At 45.8% G+C, this 24,252-nt stretch overlaps 1 protein-coding gene across 9 annotated transcripts in view; it reads left to right on the forward strand.

Annotated features, from left to right (window-relative positions):
- The window catches only part of KYNU (kynureninase), a 186,731-nt gene that overhangs the window by 136,095 nt on the left and 26,384 nt on the right, over positions 1–24,252 (forward strand). For all 9 annotated transcript variants that reach the window (XM_056535590.1, XM_056535587.1, XM_056535589.1 and 6 more), the window contains 4 exons: positions 5,614–5,712; positions 16,398–16,471; positions 19,117–19,169; positions 23,066–23,151. In XM_056535590.1, the coding sequence (XP_056391565.1) occupies positions 5,614–5,712; positions 16,398–16,471; positions 19,117–19,169; positions 23,066–23,151 (312 nt within the window). The remainder of the gene's footprint in view (positions 1–5,613; positions 5,713–16,397; positions 16,472–19,116; positions 19,170–23,065; positions 23,152–24,252) is intronic.

The raw sequence follows: 24,252 nt of genomic DNA on the forward strand, positions 1-24,252 counted from the left end.
GACTGTGCAACGCCCCTGCCGTCTTCCAAGACTTTGTCAATGAAATTTTTCGTGATCTGTTATACTCCTGTGTTGTTGTATATCTGGACGATATCCTAATTTTTTCTGCCAATCTAGAAGAACACCGCCAGCATGTCCGTATGGTTCTTCAGAGACTTCGTGACAACCAACTCTATGCCAAAATTGAGAAATGTCTGTTTGAATGCCAATCTCTTCCTTTTCTAGGATATTTGGTCTCTGGCCAGGGACTACAGATGGATCCAGACAAACTATCTGCCGTCTTAGATTGGCCACGCCCCTCCGGACTCCGTGCTATCCAACGCTTTTTGGGGTTCGCCAATTATTACAGGCAATTTATTCCACATTTTTCTACCATTGTGGCTCCTATCGTGGCTTTAACCAAAAAAAATGCTGATCCCAAGTCCTGGCCTCCTCAAGCAGAAGACGCCTTTAAACGACTCAAGTCTGCCTTTTCTTCGGCTCCCGTCCTCTCCAGACCTGACCCTTCCAAACCCTTCCTATTGGAGGTTGATGCCTCCTCAGTGGGAGCTGGAGCTGTTCTTCTACAAAAAAATTCTTCCGGGCATGCTGTCACTTGTGGTTTTTTCTCTAGGACCTTCTCTCCAGCGGAGAGGAACTACTCCATCGGGGATAGAGAGCTTCTAGCCATTAAATTAGCACTTGAGGAATGGAGACATCTGCTGGAGGGATCAAGTTCTCCTGTTATTATCTACACCGACCACAAGAACCTCTCCTACCTCCAGTCTGCCCAACGGCTGAATCCTCGCCAGGCCCGGTGGTCTCTGTTCTTTGCCCGATTTAATTTTGAGATTCACTTTCGTCCTGCCGATAAGAACATTAGGGCCGATGCTCTCTCTCGTTCCTCGGATGCCTCAGAAGTTGAACTCTCTCCGCAACACATCATTCCACCTGACTGCCTGATCTCCACTTCTCCTGCCTCCATCAGGCAGACTCCTCCAGGAAAGACCTTTGTTTCTCCTCGCCAACGCCTCGGAATCCTCAAATGGGGTCACTCCTCCCATCTCGCAGGTCATGCGGGTATCAAGAAATCTGTGCAACTCATCTCCCGCTTCTATTGGTGGCCGACTCTGGAGACGGATGTTGTGGACTTTGTGCGTGCCTGCACTATCTGTGCCCGGGATAAGACTCCTCGCCAGAAGCCCGCTGGTTTTCTTCATCCTCTGCCTGTCCCCGAACAGCCTTGGTCTCTGATTGGTATGGATTTTATTACTGATTTACCCCCTTCCCGTGGCAACACTGTTATTTGGGTGGTCGTTGATCGATTCTCCAAAATGGCACATTTCATCCCTCTTCCTGGTCTTCCTTCTGCGCCTCAGTTGGCTAAACAATTTTTTGTACACATTTTTCGTCTTCACGGATTGCCTACGCAGATTGTCTCGGATAGAGGCGTCCAATTCGTGTCTAAATTCTGGAGGGCTCTCTGTAAACAACTCAAGATTAAATTAAATTTTTCTTCTGCATATCATCCCCAGTCCAATGGACAAGTAGAAAGGATTAACCAGATCTTGGGTGATTATTTGCGACATTTTGTTTCCTCCCGCCAGGATGACTGGGCAGATCTCCTCCCATGGGCCGAATTCTCGTATAACTTCAGGGTCTCTGAGTCTTCCTCCAAATCCCCATTTTTTGTGGTGTACGGCCGTCACCCTCTTCCCCCCCTCCCTACTCCCTTGCCCTCTGGTCTGCCCGCTGTGGATGAAATTTCTCGTGACCTTTCCATCATATGGAGAGAGACCCAAAATTCTCTCTTACAGGCTTCATCACGCATGAAGAAGTTCGCGGATAAGAAAAGAAGAGCTCCCCCCGTTTTTTCCCCTGGAGACAAGGTATGGCTCTCCGCTAAATATGTCCGCTTCCGTGTCCCTAGCTACAAGTTGGGACCACGCTATCTTGGTCCTTTCAAAATTTTGTGTCAAATTAATCCTGTCTCTTATAAACTTCTTCTTCCTCCCTCTCTTCGTATCCCTAATGCCTTTCACGTCTCTCTTCTCAAACCACTCATCCTCAACCGTTTTTCTCCCAAGTCTGTTCCTCCCACTCCTGTTTCCGGCTCCTCGGACATCTTCTCGGTCAAAGAAATTTTAGCTGCCAAAAAGGTCAGAGGGAAAAATTTTTTTTTAGTGGACTGGGAGGGTTGTGGTCCTGAAGAGAGATCCTGGGAACCTGAGGACAACATCCTAGACAAAAGTCTGCTCCTCAGGTTCTCAGGCTCTAAGAAGAGGGGGAGACCCAAGGGGGGGGGTACTGTTACGCCGAGCGCTCCGGGTCCCCGCTCCTCCCCGGAGCGCTCGCTTCACTCTCCCCGCGGCAGCGCTCCGGTCACGTCCTCTGACCCGGGGCGCTGCGATTCCGCTGCCAGCCGGGATGCGATTCGCGATACGGGTAGCGCCCGCTCGCGATGCGCACCCCGGCTCCCCTACCTGACTCGCTCTCCGTCTGTTCTGTCCCGGCGCGCGCGGCCCCGCTCCCTAGGGCGCGCGCGCGCCGGGTCTCTGCGATTTAAAGGGCCACTGCGCCGCTGATTGGCGCAGTGGTTCCAATTAGTGTTTACACCTGTGCACTTCCCTATATCACCTCACTTCCCCTTCACTCCCTCGCCGGATCTTGTTGCCTTAGTGCCAGTGAAAGCGTTCCTTGTGTGTTCCTTGCCTGTGTTTCCAGACCTTCTGCCGTTGCCCCTGACTACGATCCTTGCTGCCTGCCCCGACCTTCTGCTACGTCCGACCTTGCTTTTGCCTACTCCCTTGTACCGCGCCTATCTTCAGCAGCCAGAGAGGTGAGCCGTTGCTAGTGGATACGACCTGGTCACTACCGCCGCAGCAAGACCATCCCGCTTTGCGGCGGGCTCTGGTGAAAACCAGTAGTGGCTTAGAACCGGTCCACTAGCACGGTCCACGCCAATCCCTCTCTGGCACAGAGGATCCACTACCTGCCAGCCGGCATCGTGACAGCTATTTACGATACTGTTGTCTTCCTAGTAGAAGGCCCTTGTGGTGGGCCTGGGCCCTCCTGATACCCTAGCTAGAAACCTGCCAAAATACTCGCTGACTACTCAGCTTTTCCACAGTCTACATGGTTGAGCATTGACTATAATGAACTGACCAAATGTATCCAGAAAAGGACAAGTAAAGCTGACAGGAGACAAGGTGGCAGGGTGTTTATTCTGCCTAAGCAAGTGTTTCCCATCCAGGGGGCCTGCAGCTGTTGCAAAACTACAACTCGCAGCATGCCCAGACAGCCTTGACAGCTAGTACATAGACATGAGTGGAGTGGGCGTTATGGCTGTGGTTGCCCGTCATCCGGCATGGGGCGTAGTTCGCTCAAGCACTGGATTGCTGGGGTGCCGCGCCAAAGATCGCGGTCACACATCTTATCCCCTATCCATTGAATAGGGGTTAAGATGTCTAGGAGTGGAGTCCCCCTTTAATTATCATCCAGTTCAGATTTCATGGATTCCTTTGCTTTAAGGGGTACTCTGGTGCTTACACATCTTATCCCCTATCCAAATGATAGGGCATAAGATGCCTGATTGCGGGAGTCCCGCAGCTGGGGATGCCCGCGATCATGCACGCGGCACCCCGTTAGTAATCAGTCCCCGGAGCGTGTTCACTCCGGGTCTGATTAAGGTCGACCGCAGGGTCGGCGGCATGTGACATCACACCCCCCCACCCGCTCCCGTGTGACGTCACGCTCCACCTTAAATGCAAGCCTATGGGAGGGGGCGTGATAGCTTGCATTGAGGGTCGGAGCGTGCCGTCACACGGGGGAGGGGGCTTGATGTCACACGCCGCCGACCCTGCGGTCGACCATAATCAGACCCGGAGCGAACACGCTCCGGGGACTACTAACGGGGTGCCGCGTGCATGATCACGGGCGTCCCCAGCTGTGGGACTCCCGCGATCAGGCATCTTATCCCCTATCTTTTGGATAGGGGATAAGATGTGTAAGCACCGGAGTACCCCTTTAAGGAAGCGTGCCAGGTGTTTTGTTTTTTGCCCATATCATGCTCACTCAACATCATTAGTCCTACAGCTCCATCTGTTTTATTCCAGCACAGATGCATCCATCTGTTTCATTACTGTAACTGGGTCATGTGATCACCAGTCTGACCCATAGATGATCCCAGTGTATAATGTGTCAGATGAATGGGTCAGTCCTGGGTCAGCTGACTTCCTGGGGTACCTCAGGATGACATCATTGCTTACCAGATCCTTCCTAGAAGCTCAAAGACCCCTCCCCTCCTAGTTCCAGATAGACCTGGAAGGGGTATAACTAATATAATATATAATCTCCTGATCACATAGAGAAAGCAGCAATATATGGACTACTGTGTATGACTACTATTTATCCTGATTCCATAGAGATGAGAGCAGCAGTATACAGATAGAGCAGGAAGGGATCCAAATAACTACTATATATTCTGGTCCCTTAGAGATAGCAGCTGCAGTATACAGAGTTCTAGTGGATGTGTATAACTATCTGTATACTGCTGCTATTTCTATGGGATCAGGATAGATAGCTAGATAGATAAATCCAAAGAAGCAGCAGCACACAAAGTATACCGTGCAAAAAAGGTTTGTGGTTTATTGCATCAGTGCAGACAGAGCTCTGTCTGCACTGATGCAATAAACCACAAGCTTTTTTTGCACCGTATACTTTGTGCGCTGCTGCTTCTTTGGATTTACTTATTGGGATCCCGACACCAAGGCTCCTACACAGCGTGCACCAGCTACCTGAAGTACTATATTGGTTGTGCTGCTCTCCTGGGATATATAGATAGATAGATAGATAGATAGATAGATAGATAGATAGATAGATAGATAGATAGATAGATAGATAGATAGATAGATAGATATGAGATAGATAGATATGAGATAGATAGATATGAGATAGATAGATATGAGATAGATAGATATGAGATAGATAGATATGAGATAGATAGATATGAGATAGATAGATATGAGATAGATATTAGATAGATAGATAGATATGAGATAGATAGATAGATATTAGATAGATAGATATGAGATAGATAGATAGATAGATATGAGATAGATAGATAGATAGATATGAGATAGATAGATAGATAGATATGAGATAGATAGATATGAGATAGATAGATAGATAGATAGATATGAGATAGATAGATAGATAGATAGATACCTGTACACCTATCAAAAATCAGACCCTGGTTTATAAGACACACAGGTGACAGTATGGGGGGACAGTGATGCGGACTGTCATACAGAACTTTTCTCTTGCTTTGCTGTTTATATCTACTGAACAGTTATTTCTATGTCACTGCTGCCCTCATGTGTTAATTTTTGGGTACTGCGCTGCCATAAAATTACATTAGAAGCCAGTGTTTCCCAACCTGTGGTTGTTCAGCTGTTGCAAAACTACAACTCTCATCATGCTGTAAGACTGTCAGAGCATGATGGGAGTTGCAGTTTTTCAACAGCTGGAGAGCCACAGGTTGGGAAATCTTGCTATAATGTGTCTGTGACAAAGATTTCTTTAAAGTGATTTATTCTAATTTTATAGTTATTGTAAATATTTTTTTTTTCCCAGGGTTGTTATGTCGGCTTTGATTTGGCCCATGCTGTTGGGAATGTTGAATTGAGTTTACATGACTGGGAAGTGGACTTCGCCTGCTGGTGTTCATATAAGGTGCCTGTTCCTTATACCTAAATGTTTACTTAACCCCTTAATGGCACAGCTCACTTCCTCCTTAATTTCTAAGAACCACAACTATTTTATATTTTCATCCACATATCAGGGCTGGTTTTTTGCATGACTAATTATATTTTGTAATTACATCTTTCATTTTACCATAAAATGTATGTATAATTGTGCGGTGAAATTAAAAAGAAAACCACAATTTTGCCCATTTTGGAAGGTTTCATTTCCACACTGTACACTGATAAAAAAAAAGACACATTTCTTTATTCTGTGGGTAAATGGTAAATGGGATTAAAATTATACCCATGTTTAGATATTTTACTTGTTGTACTGCTTAAAAAAAAGAGAACTATATTTTTACAAAGTTAGTATGTTTAAAATTCCTTTATTTTGACAACCTATGACTTTCTCCTTTTTCTTTATATGGGGCTCTATGAAGGCTCCTTTTATGCGCCGTGATCTCTATTTAATTATTTTGTACCACTTTTACATATTATCACTTTTTATTTAAATGTAATATGACAAAAACGCAGCAATATTGGACTTTTTTTTATGTTTACGCTGTTCCCCTTATGGAATCATTAACATTTTATTTTGATAGTTCCAACATTTATGCATGCACCAATACCTAATATGTTAATTAATAATTTTTATGCTTTTTCAGTAAAATGGGAAAAAGGGGAGATTTAAATTTTTATTAAGGGAGAGGATTTTTCTAATTTGTTTTAAAACTTTTTTTTTTTTACTTTTATTCAATGCTTTTTATGTCCCCATAGTGGACTATCTATAGCAACCATTAGATTGAATGCATAGGCATAGCATTGACCAGTATTATCAGCGATCTTGTTCTTTGGTCTGCTAGAAGGCAGACCAGAGAAGAAGACCCTGGAAGAACAGGGGAGGCCAGAGAGGGGACCTCCCACCTCCATTGTGGGTGACCAGATCCCTGCAGGTGATCCGATCAGCCATTTTTATCGCCACATTACCACAGATGCCATCCTGGTTTGTTAAGTACCAGTGCACCAGGATATACTTTTATGTCCTTAAGGGGTTAAAGTAGTTGTCCTATTTAGAGCACTTTGCAAGGATTGTGGGGGGACCTGCTACTGTGATCACCCCATATTTGGATATGATTAAAGGGATATACAGTGGAGCAAAAAAGTATTTAGTCAGCCACCGATTGTGCAAGTTCTTCCACTTATAATGATGAGAGGCTGTCATTTTCATCATAGGTATACCTCAACTATGCGAGACATAATGAGAAAAAAAAAATCCATGAAATCACATTGTCTGATTTTTAAAGAATGTATTTGCAGATTATGGTGGGAAAATAAGTATTTGGTCAATTACAAAAGTTAATCTCAGTATTTTGTTATATACCCTTTGCTGGCAATGACAGAGGTCAATTGTTTTCTGTTAGTCTTCACGAGGTTTTCACACACTGTTGCTGGTATTTTGGCCCATTCCTCCATGCAGATCTCCTCTAGAGCAGTGATGTTTTGGGGCTGTTGCTGGGCAACACGGACTTTCAACTTCATCCAAAGGTTTTCTATGGGGTTGAGATCTGGAGACTGGCTAGGCCACTCCAGGACCTTGAAAGGTTTCTCATGAAGTGGGCGGTGTGTTTGGGATCATTGTCATGCTGAAAGACCCATCCACTTTCATCTTCAATGCCCTTGCTGATGAAAGGAGGTTTTCACTCAAAATCTCACAATACATGGTCCTTGTTACGCCGAGCGCTCCGGGTCCCCGCTCCTCCCCGGAGCGCTCGCAACATTCTCGCTACGGCAGCGCCCCGGTCAGATCCACTGACCGGGTGCGCTGCGATACCGCCTCCAGCCGGGATGCGATTCGCGATGCGGGTGGCGCCCGCTCGCGATGCGCACCCCGGCTTCCGTACCTGACTCGCTCTCCGTCGGTCCTGTCCCGGCGCGCGCGGCCCCGCTCCCTAGGGCGCGCGCGTGCCGGGTCTCTGCGATTTAAAGGGCCACTGCGCCACTGATTGGCGCAGTGGTTCCAATTAGTGTGTTCACCTGTGCACTCCCTATGTATACCTCACTTCCCCTGCACTCCCTCGCCGGATCTTGTTGCCATCGTGCCTAGTGAAAGCGTTCCCTTGTGTGTTCCTAGCCTGTGTTCCAGACCTCCTGCCGTTGCCCCTGACTACGATCCTTGCTGCCTGCCCCGACCTTCTGCTACGTCCGACCTTGCTTTTGTCTACTCCCTTGTACCACGCCTATCTTCAGCAGTCAGAGAGGTTGAGCCGTTGCTAGTGGATACGACCTGGTTACTACCGCCGCAGCAAGACCATCCCGCTTTGCGGCGGGCTCTGGTGAATACCAGTAGTGACTTAGAACCGGTCCACTAGCACGGTCCACGCCAATCCCTCTCTGGCACAGAGGATCCACCTCCTGCCAGCCGGCATCGTGACAGTAGATCCGGCCATGGATCCCGCTGAAGTTCCTCTGCCAGTTGTCGCCGACCTCACCACGGTGGTCGCCCAGCAGTCGCAACAGATAGCGCAACAAGGCCACCAGCTGTCTCAACTGACCGTGATGCTACAGCAGCTACTACCACAGCTTCAGCAATCATCTCCTCCGCCAGCTCCTGCACCTCCTCCGCAGCGAGTGGCCGCTTCCAGCCTACGACTATCCTTGCCGGATAAATTTGATGGGGACTCTAAGTTTTGCCGTGGCTTTCTTTCACAATGTTCCCTGCACTTGGAGATGATGTCGGACCAGTTTCCTACTGAAAGGTCTAAGGTGGCTTTCGTAGTCAGCCTGCTCTCTGGGAAAGCTCTGTCATGGGCCACACCGCTCTGGGACCGCAATGACCCCGTCACTGCCTCTGTACACTCCTTCTTCTCGGAAATTCGAAGTGTCTTTGAGGAACCTGCCCGAGCCTCTTCTGCTGAGACTGCCCTGCTGAACCTGGTCCAGGGTAATTCTTCCGTTGGCGAGTACGCCATACAATTCCGTACTCTTGCTTCTGAACTATCCTGGAATAATGAGGCCCTCTGCGCGACCTTTAAAAAAGGCCTATCCAGCAACATTAAAGATGTTCTGGCCGCACGAGAAATTCCTGCTAACCTGCATGATCTCATTCATCTAGCCACTCGCATTGACATGCGTTTTTTCCGAAAGGCGTCAGGAGCTCCGCCAGGATATGGACTTTGTTCGCTCTAGGCGTTTTTTCTCCCCGGCTCCTCTCTCCTCTGGTCCTCTGCAATCCGTTCCTGTGCCTCCCGCCGTGGAGGCTATGCAAGTTGACCGGTCTCGCTTGACACCTCAAGAGAGGACACGACGCCGCATGGAGAATCTTTGCCTGTACTCTGCCGGTACCGAACACTTCCTGAAGGATTGTCCTATCCGTCCTCCCCGCCTGGAAAGACGTACGCTGACTCCGCACAAAGGTGAAACAGTCCTTGATGTCAACTCTGCTTCTCCACGTCTTACTGTGCCTGTGCGGATATCTGCCTCTACCTTCTCCTTCTCCACTAAGGCCTTCTTGGATTCCGGATCTGCAGGAAACTTTATTTTGGCCTCTCTCATCAACAGGTTCAACATCCCAGTGACCAGTCTCGCCAGACCCCTCTACATCAATTGCGTTAACAATGAAAGATTGGACTGTGCCGTGCGTTACCGCACGGAACCCCTCCTAATGTGCATCGGACCTCATCACGAAAAAATTGAGTTTTTGGTCCTCTCCAATTGCACTTCCGAAATTCTCCTTGGACTACCATGGCTTCAACGCCATTCCCCAACCCTTGATTGGTCCACAGGAGAGATCAAGAGCTGGGGTACCTCTTGTTTCAAAGACTGCCTTAAACCGGTTCCCAATACTCCCTGCTGTGACCCTGTGGTTCCCCCTGTAACCGGTCTCCCTAAGGCCTATATGGACTATGCTGACGTATTTTGCAAAAAACAAGCTGAGACTTTACCTCCTCACAGGCCTTATGACTGTCCTATTGACCTCCTCCCGGGCACTACTCCACCCCGGGGCAGAATTTATCCTCTGTCCGCCCCTGAGACTCTTGCTATGTCTGAGTACATCCAGGAAAATTTAAAAAAGGGGTTTATCCGCAAATCCTCCTCTCCTGCCGGAGCTGGATTCTTCTTTGTGTCCAAAAAGATGGCTCCCTACGTCCTTGCATTGACTACCGCGGACTTAATAAAATCACGGTAAAGAACCGCTACCCCCTACCTCTTATCTCTGAACTCTTTGATCGCCTCCAAGGTGCCCACATCTTTACCAAACTGGACTTAAGAGGTGCTTATAATCTCATCCGCATCAGGGAGGGGGACGAATGGAAAACGGCATTTAACACTAGAGATGGACACTTTGAGTATTTGGTTATGCCCTTTGGCCTGTGCAACGCCCCTGCCGTCTTCCAAGACTTTGTTAATTAAATTTTTCGTGATCTCTTATATTCCTGTGTTGTTGTGTATCTGGACGATATTCTGATTTTTTCTGCCAACCTAGAAGAACACCGCCAGCATGTCCGCATGGTTCTTCAGAGACTTCGTGACAATCAACTTTATGCCAAAATGGAGAAATGTCTGTTTGAATGTCAATCTCTTCCTTTCCTAGGATACTTGGTCTCTGGCCAGGGACTACAAATGGACCAGGACAAACTCTCTGCCGTCTTAGATTGGCCACGCCCCTCCGGACTCCGTGCTATCCAACGTTTTTTGGGGTTCGCCAATTATTACAGACAATTTATTCCACATTTTTCCACCATTGTGGCTCCTATCGTGGCTTTAACCAAGAAGAATGCCAATCCTAAGTCATGGCCTCCTCAAGCGGAAGACGCCTTTAAACGGCTCAAGTCTGCCTTTTCTTCTGCTCCCGTGCTCTCCAGACCTGACCCATCTAAACCCTTCCTATTGGAGGTTGATGCCTCCTCAGTGGGAGCTGGAGCGGTTCTTCTACAAAAAAATTCTTCTGGGCATGCTGTTACTTGTGGGTTTTTTTCTAGGACCTTCTCTCCGGCGGAGAGGAACTACTCCATCGGGGATCGAGAGCTACTGGCCATTAAATTAGCACTTGAGGAATGGAGGCATCTGCTGGAGGGATCAAAATTTCCAGTTATTATTTACACCGATCACAAGAATCTCTCCTATCTCCAGTCTGCCCAACGGCTGAACCCTCGCCAGGCCAGGTGGTCTCTGTTCTTTGCCCGGTTTAATTTTGAAATTCACTTTCGCCCTGCCGACAAGAACATTAGGGCCGATGCTCTCTCTCGTTCCTCGGATGCCTCGGAAGCAGAGCTCTCTCCGCAACACATCATTCCTCCTGACTGCCTGATCTCCTCCTCTCCAGCCTCCATCAGGCAAACTCCTCCAGGGAAGACCTTCGTCTCTCCACGCCAACGCCTCGGAATCCTCAAATGGGGTCACTCCTCCCATCTCGCAGGCCATGCGGGCATCAAGAAATCCTTGCAACTCATCTCTCGTTTCTATTGGTGGCCGACTCTGGAGACGGATGTTGTTGATTTTGTGCGGGCCTGCACTATCTGTGCCCGGGATAAGACTCCTCGCCAGAAGCCTGCTGGTCTCCTTCATCCTCTGCCTGTCCCCGAACAGCCTTGGTCTCTTATTGGTATGGACTTTATTACAGACTTACCCCCATCCCGTGGCAACACTGTTGTTTGGGTGGTCGTTGATCGATTTTCTAAGATGGCACATTTTATTCCTCTTCCTGGACTTCCTTCAGCGCCTCAGTTGGCAAAACAATTTTTTGTACACATTTTTCGTCTTCACGGGTTGCCCACGCAGATCGTCTCGGATAGAGGCGTCCAATTCGTGTCAAAATTCTGGAGGGCTCTCTGTAAACAGCTCAAGATTAAATTAAACTTTTCTTCTGCTTATCATCCTCAATCCAATGGGCAAGTAGAAAGAATTAACCAGGTCCTGGGTGATTATTTACGGCATTTTGTTTCCTCCCGCCAGGATGACTGGGCAGATCTTTTACCATGGGCCGAATTCTTGTACAACTTCAGAGTCTCTAAATCTTCTTCCAAATCCCCATTTTTCGTGGTGTATGGCAGTCACCCTCTTCCCCCCCCTCCCTACTCCCTTGCCCTCTGGTTTGCCCGCTGTGGATGAAATAACTCGTGATCTTTCCACCATATGGAAAGAGACCCAAAATTCTCTCTTACAGGCTTCTTCGCGCATGAAAAAGTTTGCCGATAAGAAAAGAAGAGCTCCCCCCATTTTTTCTCCCGGAGACAAGGTATGGCTCTCCGCTAAATATGTCCGCTTCCGTGTTCCCAGCTACAAATTGGGACCACGCTATCTTGGTCCTTTCAAAATCTTGTGCCAAATTAATCCTGTCTCTTACAAACTTCTTCTTCCTCCTTCTCTTCGTATTCCTAATGCCTTCCATGTCTCTCTTCTTAAACCACTCATCATCAACCGTTTCTCTCCTAAACTTATTTCTCCCACTCCTGTCTCCGGTTCTTCGGACATCTTTCCCGTAAAGGAGATACTGGCCTCCAAAAAGGTCAGAGGAAAAACCTTTTTTTTGGTTGACTGGGAGGGCTGTGGTCCTGAAGAGAGATCCTGGGAACCTGAGGACAATATCCTAGATAAAAGTCTGGTCCTCAGGTTCTCAGGCTCCAAGAAGAGGGGGAGACCCAAGGGGGGGGTACTGTTACGCCGAGCGCTCCGGGTCCCCGCTCCTCCCCGGAGCGCTCGCAACATTCTCGCTACGGCAGCGCCCCGGTCAGATCCACTGACCGGGTGCGCTGCGATACCGCCTCCAGCCGGGATGCGATTCGCGATGCGGGTGGCGCCCGCTCGCGATGCGCACCCCGGCTTCCGTACCTGACTCGCTCTCCGTCGGTCCTGTCCCGGCGCGCGCGGCCACGCTCCCTAGGGCGCGCGCGCGCCGGGTCTCTGCGATTTAAAGGGCCACTGCGCCACTGATTGGCGCAGTGGTTCCAATTAGTGTGTTCACCTGTGCACTCCCTATGTATACCTCACTTCCCCTGCACTCCCTCGCCGGATCTTGTTGCCATCGTGCCTAGTGAAAGCGTTCCCTTGTGTGTTCCTAGCCTGTGTTCCAGACCTCCTGCCGTTGCCCCTGACTACGATCCTTGCTGCCTGCCCCGACCTTCTGCTACGTCCGACCTTGCTTTTGTCTACTCCCTTGTACCGCGCCTATCTTCAGCAGTCAGAGAGGTTGAGCCGTTGCTAGTGGATACGACCTGGTTACTACCGCCGCAGCAAGACCATCCCGCTTTGCGGCGGGCTCTGGTGAATACCAGTAGTGACTTAGAACCGGTCCACTAGCACGGTCCACGCCAATCCCTCTCTGGCACAGAGGATCCACCTCCTGCCAGCCGGCATCGTGACAGTCCTATTCATTCTTTCCTTTACATGGATCAGTCGTCCTGGTCCCTTAGCAGAAAAACAGCCCCAAAGCATGTTTCCACTCCCATGCTTCACAGTAGGTATGGAGTTCTTTGGATGCAACTCAGCATTCTTTCTCCTCCCAACATGACGAGTTGAGTTTCTTCCAAAAAGTTCTACTTTGGTCTCATCTGACCATGTGACAGGGGGATACATCTGTTACTGCATGATTTGAGTCCCTGGCAGGTCATTCACTACCCCCCCCCCCCCCCCCCCCCCCCCGTGTGGTTCTGGGATTTTTGCTCACCGTTCTTGTGATCATTTTGACACCACAGAGTGATATCTTGCGTGGAGCCTCAGATCGAGGGAGATTATCAGTGGTCTTGTATGTCTTCCATTTTCTAATAATTGCTCCCACAGTTGATTTCTTCCCACCAAGCTGCTTGCCTATTGCAGATTCAGTCTTCCCAGCCTGGTGCAGGTCTACAATTTTGTTTCTGGTGTCCTTCGACAGCTCTTTGGTCTTGGCCATAGTGGAGTTTGGAGTGTGACTGCTTGAGGTTGTGGACAGGTGTCTTTTATACTGATAACAAGTTCAATCAGGAGCCCTTAATACAGGTAACGAGTGGAGGACAGAGGAGACTTATAGAAGAAGTTACAGGTCTGTGAGAGCGAGAAATCTTGCTTTTTTTGTAGGTGACCAAATACTTATTTTCCACCATAATTTGCAAATACATTCTTTACAAATCAGTCAATGTGATTTTAAGGATTTTTTTTTCACATTATGTCTCTCATAGTTGAGGTATACCTATGATGAAAATTACAGCCTCTCATCTTTTTAAATGGGAGAAATTGCACAATTGGTGGCTGACTAAATACTTTTTTGCCTCACTGTACATATCATTAGGATAAGCCATCACTTTATAATTGTGAAGATCCATTCTCTGGGACTAATAATAAAAATGAAAGTTCTCTAGAACAGAGCTATCAAAGATCAGACCCCACAGGTCAAAAAGTGATACCTTTGGTTTTATATGGCAAAACCTTTAAAATGTTTTTACACATTTAATTAATTGAAATGGAAAAGCTAAAATCTCACAGTGACATAAGTATTCATACCCTTTACTCAGGACTTAGTTGAAGCCCTTTTGGTAGTGATTCCAGCTTCCAGTCTTCTTGGGGATGAGGACACAAGGTTTACACCTGGATTTGGGGATTTCCTTCCATTCTTCTCTGCAGATCCTCTCAAGCTCACTCAGGTTGGATGAGGACTGTTGGTGGAAGCCATTTTCAGTTCTCTCCAAAAATGTTCCATTGGGCCACTCAAGGACATTCACAGAGTTGTCCCTAAGCCGCTCCTAAGTTGTCTTGACTAGGGTCATTGTCTTGTTTGAAGGTGAACTTCAGCCCTTTTTGAGGTCCAGAGCTCTGAATCAGGTTTTTATTAACAATATCTCTGTTCTGTGTTCCATTCAGCTTTCATTTTACTCTGACCAGTCTTCCTGCCCCCACAGCATAATGTTGCCCCCACCATGCTTCACTGTAGGGATGGTATTGAGCAGGTGAGAAACAGTGCCTGGTTTTCTCCATTTTGGTTTCCTCAGACCAGAGAAACTTGTTTCTCACAGTCTGAGAATCATTTAGGTATTTTTTTTTTACTCCAGGTAGCTTTCATGTGTCTTTTACTGAGGAAGCTTATTTCACCATAAAGTTCAGATTGGTAGAGTGATTATTGACCTTCTGGAAGTTTCTCCCATCTGAACAGAGTCTTTATAGCTCAGCCAGAGTGACCACTGGGTTCTTGGTCATCTTTCTTACCAAGGCCCTTCTCCCTAGATTACTTACCCTATGCCATCCGCCATGTTAGATGATCGGATCCCTGCGTCAGTGCTGCGGGCGATTTGATCATCCATTTTTACAACCGCATTGCCGCAGATGCCGTGATCTGTATTGATCATGGCATCTGAGGGGTTAATGGCAAACATCAGTGCGATTGCTAATGTCCACCATTACAGACGGGTCCCTGGCTGCTGATAGCAGCCGTGACCTGCTGCGCATAATGCGAGCACCAGTCTGGTGCTTGCGGTATGTACAGGATGTAAATGTAAGTCCTGGTGCGCTTAGTACCAGGGCATCAGGACGTACATTTGCGTCCTATGTCATTAAGGGGCTAACAGGAAAATTTGATAAAAGAAATAATAAATGTAAAATAAAGCTCTCAACATAATGCCTCATCATTTCTCCCTGTGATTCCCCTTGTACCTCATTATTCTCACCTATGATCCCCCTCCTGTGCCCCATGATCCCCCCCCCCCCCCCCCCGGTTATTCATTTCCCCCCTGTGCATTATCATTGCCCCCCTTCTCCCCTGCTAATTTTTCTTTATTTTCCCTTTCCTGACACGCTCCGGCAGGCTCAGGTCAGGCGGCAGGTATTGTGGGCTGTGCGGCCAGTAAAGCATGATGAGTGACGTCCCCTGCCAGCTCCTCTGCGCAGCGTCAGTGACGTCACTCGTCATCCCCTGCAGCCACCGCTTGTCACTGCTCTAAAGAGGCCATGGCCTCTTTAACAAGCAGTCAGCTCTGTGGCCATTCTGCCCATTGGCGGCTGAGAATGACAAATAACGTCCCTGACGCCACGCAGAGGAGCTGACAGGGGACGTCGCTTGTCATGCTTTACTGGCTGCACAGCCCGCAAGACTGGCCACCTGACTGGAGCCTGCCAGAGTGCGGCCAGGTAAGGGAAAATAAACAAAAAATAAATAACGGGGAAGATCGTCTAGGCCCGCATCAGCCCTCAACAGCTGCTGCTGGTAACTGTTTTAAAGTGGCCCCGGCTGTGCTGCTGATCTTTAAAGGGGGACTCCACTGAAAAACATTTATTTTTTTAATCAACTGGTGCCAGAAAGTTAAACAGATTTGTAAATTACTATATAAAAAAATATTATTCCTTCCAGTACTTATCAGCTGCTGTATGATCCACAAGAAGTTCTTTTTTTTTTTTTTTTTATCTTTCAGTCACACCACAGTGCTCTCTGCTGACACCTCTGTCCATGTCAGGAACTGTCCAGAGCAGAATAGGTTTTCTATGGGGATTGGCTCCTACTCTGGACAGTACCTAAAATGGACAGAGGTGTCAGTAGAGAGCAGATCAGGCAGAAAGAAAATGTAAAAACAAAAGAACTTCCTGTGGAGCATACAGCAGCTGATAAATACTGGGAGGTTGGTTTCAGGCTGGTCAGCCCCCAGATAATGCATCTTTTATATTCTTTTTTACAATGATCACTTTATAAAATGTATTTCCCAAATTTGGTTACAGTATCTGAACTCTGGGGCTGGTGGACTGGCTGGAGCGTTCATCCATGAGAAGCATTCCTGCACCATTAAACCATCGTACGTAACGTTCTCTTTTCCTATTAACCTATTACTGGTTTACTATTAGAAATGTCCCAGGGTTACGTTCTTCCTGTTCTCCTGTAGAATTGGTTATAGATAGGATTCTTTAGTCTTATCTGCAGCAGTTTCTGAACAGTGGTTGCATATTACCATGGTAGGAGTCAACGGTTTCTGGGTGACCACCCGGTCAGCTAATGGTTATTACGGTCAGACATGAATTACATATGTGTCACCAGTGTATCCTGACACATCTTTAGTCTTAGTAGACACCACTTGAGGATGCATTGAGGATGCACAGGGGGATAAATTATGGCAAAATATGGTCATGCACTGTATGGGGGTAATCTCTGACATGTGGGGTAGTCTGGAACTCTATGGAAGCCTCTCTAGTAGTCTAGGGGACATCTCTGTCAAAAAGATGTCAGGGACATCTTTGCCACCTGTATGGGAACATGACTGGCACTGTATGGAGACATCTCAGGAAGCATATTGGGGCATTTTGGCTCCATTATGGACCATGCTTGGCATTGTATAGGGGCATCTCTAGTATTTTGTTGGGGGGAGGGGCATCTCTGACACAATATTGAGTATTTCTGTCACCAGTAGGGCATGTCAGGAATTGTATGAATACATTTTTTGTACCTCTATGTGAACATGTCTGGCACTGAATGGAGGAATCTCTGTTAAATATGTACAGTATCTATGTCATCTATATTGGGGCATGTCTTGCATTTCCAAGACTGTATGGGTCACCTCTATGGCAATGTCTCGATGGAAAATGGGGAGGGATAGGGCCTAGTAAAAACCTTTAAAGCAATCTAGATCTGCCTTAAACTATTGGGGGGAGCTCATTGGCTTAATGTCAAGAACTTTAGAGCAATATGTGCCACTTTTAATCTTGCTGCAGCATGTATAGGAATGTTTCTTTGTGTAATAATATACCTTTGCAGCACACTAGTGAGGGGGGTGCAAACATGACTCTTGGAGCCAGCTTGGACTTTTTATTCCCCATAATGGTGAGCTTAGCTGGCAGTAGCTGGAGTGAGATTTTGACCCTGTAGATGCCCCTGTGGACACCAGAACAGTGGTAAAAGGGGGGCTGTACAGTTAGCTGTACAGCCCCCACAGTGGGTTGCAAGGGGGGCCTGCTTAACGAATTCAGCAGGCATCCCGTCCAGTCCCCGCTTGGTGAGTTATGGGGACCGAGGAAACAAAGGGCGTACCTGTATGCCCTGAGTCCTTAAGGACTCTGAAACGGGGGCGTACGGGTACGCCCTGCATCGTTAAGTGGTTAAACAGTAGTCCAGCACTAGCGCAAAAATTCATATGGCGCTGGGTCCGATAAAAAATAGGGAAATAAACACCATACTTACCTATTACAGCTGCCCCGCTGGTCCCCTGCAGCTCTCATACTGCTCCAGTTGTGTGCATACTGTTTTTTTTTTTATTTTGAGCATTAACCTGCACCATTTAGTTTCTTGTTGTACGCCTTAAGAAAGTGTGAATAGCAGATACACTGGTTGGCTGAACTTATCACTTGCGCAAAAATAATTTTTTGTGCAAATGTACTACAGTGATCATGTGGTGTAAGAATGTGCGTGCACTTTTCACTCTTTTTGCACTATCCAGGGACTTCCTTTCATTTTCACAAATTTATGAATATTACGTGCAATATTATATATTTTGCACTGCGGGTTTAAAAATTTTTGCAGAAATATCAATAAATAAATAATAATAATAATAATAATAATAATATAACAAATAATAATAATAATAATAATAATAATAATAATAATATAACAAATAAATAATAAAATATAATAATAAAATAAACAAATAATTATAAATACATATTTTAAATTCATTTAAATGAATCAATAACTTTAATGAATGAAATAAATATAAATAAATTTAATAAGTAAATAATAAATATATGAACAGATATATTAATAATAAATAAGTAATGAAAATTAATAAATTTTTCACATTTATTTAAACAAATAAATTCATATTAAATAAAATAATAGAATAAATAAGAAAAGAAAATACTATAATAATAAAATGACAAATAATTATTAGAAGAAAATAATTAATAATAATAATTAATAATAAAAAATAATGAGTAAACAATACAATAAACAAATACATATAAATAAATTACGGTAATCATTTAAATTAATTAAAATAAATAATAAATAAACAAATAAATTAAATAAATCAAATAATTAAATATGAATACATTTTTTGTATTGTTTATGATAAATTCCCTCCCAAGTGTACTGGGATACACCCCCCCCCCCACCCCCCTCTGCTTTTTCGAGGTGGGGCCCGGTTGACTTTCCTTTCTCCCTTTATGACTACAAAGGTCCGTGCAGCCTCAGTCCCTCCGACCTTCAGCGTCTTCCTATGTTTTCCTATCTCTCTGGACAGTAATTGTAAATTCATGCTCCCTAGTATCTCACACTGTGATGTTTGATCTGAACTCAGCAATATGGTCTCCGTAATGTCAAAACATTGCGCCTGTCGCCTGCTGAGCCTACGAGCTGTTTTCCTATATACAGTAGCGAATGTTTGTCTGGAATTAGCTCATTCTGCTGCTGCCGTAATTGAGTAGAATGATTTTTATTTCCCTTTTATTCCAGGTTGGTCGGCTGGTGGGGTCACGAGTTCAGATCCAGATTCAGCATGGAGAACAGTACGTACTTGTGTCCTGATCAAACATCCTCAGCCTTTAATGTGGCGACGTCTCCATAAAACAACGCGCTCAGCACATCATTTCATCCAGCGCACAGCCGGAGCAAAAAAGACGGCCACTCATCTAATCTTACATGATGTCCGGGGCCGGCAGCGCTTATCGCAGTTATGTTTTCCACCTTGATCTTTAAAGGGGTACTCCGGTGGAAAACAAATGTTTTCAAATCAACTGGTGCCAGAATGTTGAACAGATTTGTAAATTACTTCTATATAAAAATGTTAACCCTTCCAGTACTTATCAGCTGCTGTATGCTCCCGTTGTGTAGTTCTTTCCAGTCTGACCACAGTGCTCTTTGCTGCCACATCTGACCGTGTCAGGAACTGTCCAGAGCAGGATAGGGTTGCTATGGGGATTTGCTCCTACTCTGGACAGTTCCTGACAAGGACAGAGGAGTCAGCAGAGAGCACTGTGGTCAGACTGGAAAGAACTACGCAGCTTCCTATGGGGCATACAGCAGCTGATAAGTACTGGAAGGATTAAGATTTTTACATAGAGGTTATTTACAAATCTGTATGTCATGTAGCATAATTCTTCTTGCTATTACGTGTTGTCTGTTGCTTAGTGTAGGAATGCAATACCAATAGGTTAAAAGAGTTTAGAAGAAAAAAAAACAGTGCATCCAAAAACAGCGCCACACTTGTCCACAGGTCGTGTGTAGTATTGCAGCTTAGTCTCATTTACTTCAATCACATTAAACTGTGGACTGTGTAAACTAGACAGGTACACAGGTAATAATCGAAGGCAGTGTTTTCTAACCAATGTGCCTCCAGCTGCTGCAAAAGTACAACCCTCAGCATGCCAGTGAACGTAGGACGAATAATCATCAATATATTCGCAAAATATCCCGATTTCGAACATGGCCTCTGCCGCTCATCACTAATTAATACCCCATTTAAAGTTAGCAACACAAGATCCTTTTTAAAGGGTCTTTCCTGGTGTATAAAAACTTAGCTGCTTCAAGAAACAGCACCCCTCTTGTCCTCAGGTTATGTGTGGTATTGCAGCTCAGTACAATTAAAGTGAATGGAGCCCAGTTGTAATACCATACACAACCTAAACACAGGTGTGGCGCTGTTTTTGGTAGAAAGTCGCTACGTTTTTGATAAGATCGGTACTAATGTCTCCCACCCGCCTTGTGTCAGAGGTGTCGCTGGAACCCCTTCAGTACACAGGCGTGATTGCAAATTTACCAGGTTTTATATGGATCCTTTCCACTATATGATGAAGTTTTCTGTTGCTGGATTTTATCATTCTTTTTATTTTTATGGCTGGGCCCTGTTATCTTCTAAACCCAAACAGAGGGTCCTCGGATTCTGTAGTGCAAACCTGATGGAGGAAATAAGTCATCACATTGGTTAATCATGTCCACCAATGGGACTCTTGCCCCCAACTTTTGAATTGCACATGGTCCATATGAATGCAGATCTCAGACCCTTGAAGCTAATACAGGTCACACATCAGCCATCCTAAACAAATACATCCCCTTAAAATGTATGGACCACCTAAAAAACATACCTTAAAACAGACCCCCCTGTATAGACACCAGAACCCCTGTATAGAGACACCACACCAAAACCCCTGTATAGAGACCCCACACCAAAACCCCTGTATAAAGACCCCACACCAAAACCTCTGTATAAAGACCCCACACCAAAACTCCTGTACAGAGACCCCACACAAAAACCCCTGTACAGAGACCCCACACAAAAACCCCTGTATAGAGACCCCACACCAAAACCCCTGTATAAAGACCCCACACCAAAACCCCTGTATATACAGGAGTTTTGGTGTGGGGTCTCTATACAGGGGTTTTGGTGTGGGGTCTTTATACAGGGGTTTTGGTGTGGGGTCTCTATACAGGGGTTTTGGTGTGGGGTCTCTGTACAGGAGTTTTGGTGTGGGGTCCCCACACCATACCCTCTGTATACAGACCCGACGCTAGACTCCCTGTATACAGACACTGTACCAGACCTCCTGTATACAGACCCTGCATCAGATCCCCTGTATACGGGCCCCACACCAGACCCCAGACCTCCTGGATACAGACCCTGCACCACACCCCCAGAAAACAGACCCAGTGTTTAAAGATCTCACACCAGCCCCCGTATACAGACCCCCTGTATACAGACCCCATATCAGTTCCCTGCAGAGTGCCCCTGAACCAGCCCACCAATATACATAACCCAAACCAGCCCCCTGTTTTCAGACCCCCTGTATACAGACTTCACACCAGACCCCCTGTATACAGACCCCACCCCAGACCCATTGGATTCAGATCCCACACCAGACCCCTATATCCATCTTTCCAGTATACAGACCCAATACCAACTGCTTTTATACAGACCACGCATACTAGATAGACCCTGTATATAGACCCCACACCAGACCCCCCTGGAAATTGTCCCACCCCAGGTAATACCCACCCTCCTTGGAGATTCTTTTTTTAGAAGTGGTGGAAGGACCCGGCCAGTTTGACTAGAGTCTGTCCACTGCTGGATGTGATGACAAACAATATACAGATGGAGCCAGGGTTATCTTGAGTGTGTTACCCAACACAGCATTGTGTTTTGTTGGAATATCCTAATGCACTATTATTATTATTATTATTATTATTATTATTATTATTTTTATTATAATTATTATTATCAATATTTATTTTTATATCGCTCTTGTTTCCAGTAATTGAGGAATAATGTTAAAATTAGGTTTGTGAAACCTGTTCAGATAAACCTCAGATATGGAACAATTATAAGAAGTGGCCTTTTTTTTTTTTTTAGTTCAGCCCTTGCCCCCCAAAATGTCTGTGCACGTCCCTGGAGCAGAGTGTTCCCTCCCCCCAGCGGCGCTCAGCAATTCACTTGTATTGGTGTCTTAAAGGGGTATTTCAGGAAAAAACTTTTATATATATATATATATATATATATATATATATATATATATATATATATCTATCGCCTGGCTCCAGAAAGTTAAACAGATTTGTAAATTACTTCTGTTAAAACAATCTTAATCCTTCCCATAATTATTTGCTGCTGAAGTTGAGTTGTTCTTTTCTGTCTGACAACAGTGCTCTCTGCTGACATCTCTGTCTGTCTTGGGAACTGCACAGAGCAGAAGAGGTTTGCTATGGGGATTTGCTTCTACGCTGGACAGTTCCTGAGACACGTGTCATCAAAGAGCACTTAGACAGAAATAATAGAATAGAATAACTCAACTTCAGCAGCTCATAAGTACTGAAAGGATTAATATTTTTTAATAGAAGTAATTTACAAATCTGTTTAACTTTCTGGAGCCAGTTGATATATAAAAACATTTTTTCCCCTGGATAACCCCTTTAAAGACACCAAGATATATATATGAATGCCAGGACAGCGGATATAACCTCTGGACGGTTCCCTGAACCGGCTGGAGGTCCAGATGACTGGCGGACCCGTTCTTCTAGGAGATAAATTTTAGTTACCCAGAGTACCCTTTTAATGTGCCAGGGATCAGGACGACACAGGTTACATCTGTTTAATGTTACAGCGTATACTGGCACTATATAAGCTAGTGTTTCCCAACCATGGTGCCTCCAGCTGTGGCAAAACTACAACTCCCATCATGCCCGGACAGCCAAAGGCTGTCCGGGCATGTTGGGAGTTGTAGTTTTGCCACAGCTGGAGGCACCATGGTTGGGAAACAATGATATAACTAAGGGAAAAATATACACAATTCTTAAATGTCCCCAGGTACATGTGATACCAGGGCAAACACAGATTGTTTGGTTTCTACATTAAATAAAGATAATAATCATCATCATCATTATCATAACAATTTTTTTGCTTTTATTCCCCCAGAATTACAATTGAGCCAAGGTGTTAATGGCTTCCGTCTATCAAATCCCCCAATTTTATTGGTGTGTTCCCTGCAAGCGAGTTTGGAGGTAAATAGTGAAATGCACCTTATTCTTTCCTCTGTAACCTCACGTCTTGTAAGAACAACTCCAGCAGGACTGCGGAAATTTACATCTAATCAAAGAAGATTTATAGGCAAAATATTTGTGAAGTTAAAGAACCATCCCAGCAATATTACACGGTATTTCTGTATAAAATCTGTCCTCCTGTGATAAGTTTTGGTACTGTAAGATGCCCTGCCCTTATATAAGGAGATGCCCTGCCCTTATAAAGGAGACTGTAGGATGGGTACTGTAAGATGCCCTGCCCTTATATAAGGAGATGTCCCGGCCTTATAAAGGAGACTGTAAGATGGGTACTGTAAGATGCTCTGCCCTTATATAAGGAGATGCCCTGCCCTTGTAAAGGAGACTGCAAGATGGGTACTGTAAGATGCTCTGCCCTTATATAAGGAGATGCCCTGCCCTTATATAAGGAGATGTCTCGGCCTTATATAGGAGACTGTAAGATGGGTAGTGTAAGATGCTCTGCCCTTATATAAGGAGATGTCCCGGCCTTATATAGGAGACTGTAAGATGGGTAGTGTAAGATGCCCAGCCCTTATATAAGGAGATGCCCTGCCCTTATAAAGGAGACTGCAAGATGGGTACTGTAAGATGCTCTGCCCTTATATAAGGAGATGCCCTGCCCTTATATAAGGAGATGTCTCGGCCTTATATAGGAGACTGTAAGATGGGTAGTGTAAGATGCTCTGCCCTTATATAAGGAGATGCCCTGCCCTTATAAAGGAGACTGTAGGATGGGTACTGTAAGATGCCCTGCCCTTATATAAGGAGATGCCCTGCCCTTATATAAGGAGATGTCCCGGCCTTATAAAGGAGACTGTAAGATGGGTACTGTAAGATGCTCTGCCCTTATATGAGGAGATGCCCTACCCTTATAAAGGAGACTGCAAGATGGGTACTGTAAGATGCCCTGCCCTTATATAAGGAGATGCCCTGCCCTTATAAAGGAGACTGTAAAATGGGTACTGTAAGATGCTCTGCCCTTATATAAGGAGATGTCCTGGCCTTATATAGGAGACTGTAAGATGGGTACTGTACAATGCCCTGCCCTTATATAAGGAGATG

Source organism: Hyla sarda, chromosome 8, assembly GCF_029499605.1.
Source record: "Hyla sarda isolate aHylSar1 chromosome 8, aHylSar1.hap1, whole genome shotgun sequence".
NCBI lineage: Eukaryota > Metazoa > Chordata > Amphibia > Anura > Hylidae > Hyla > Hyla sarda.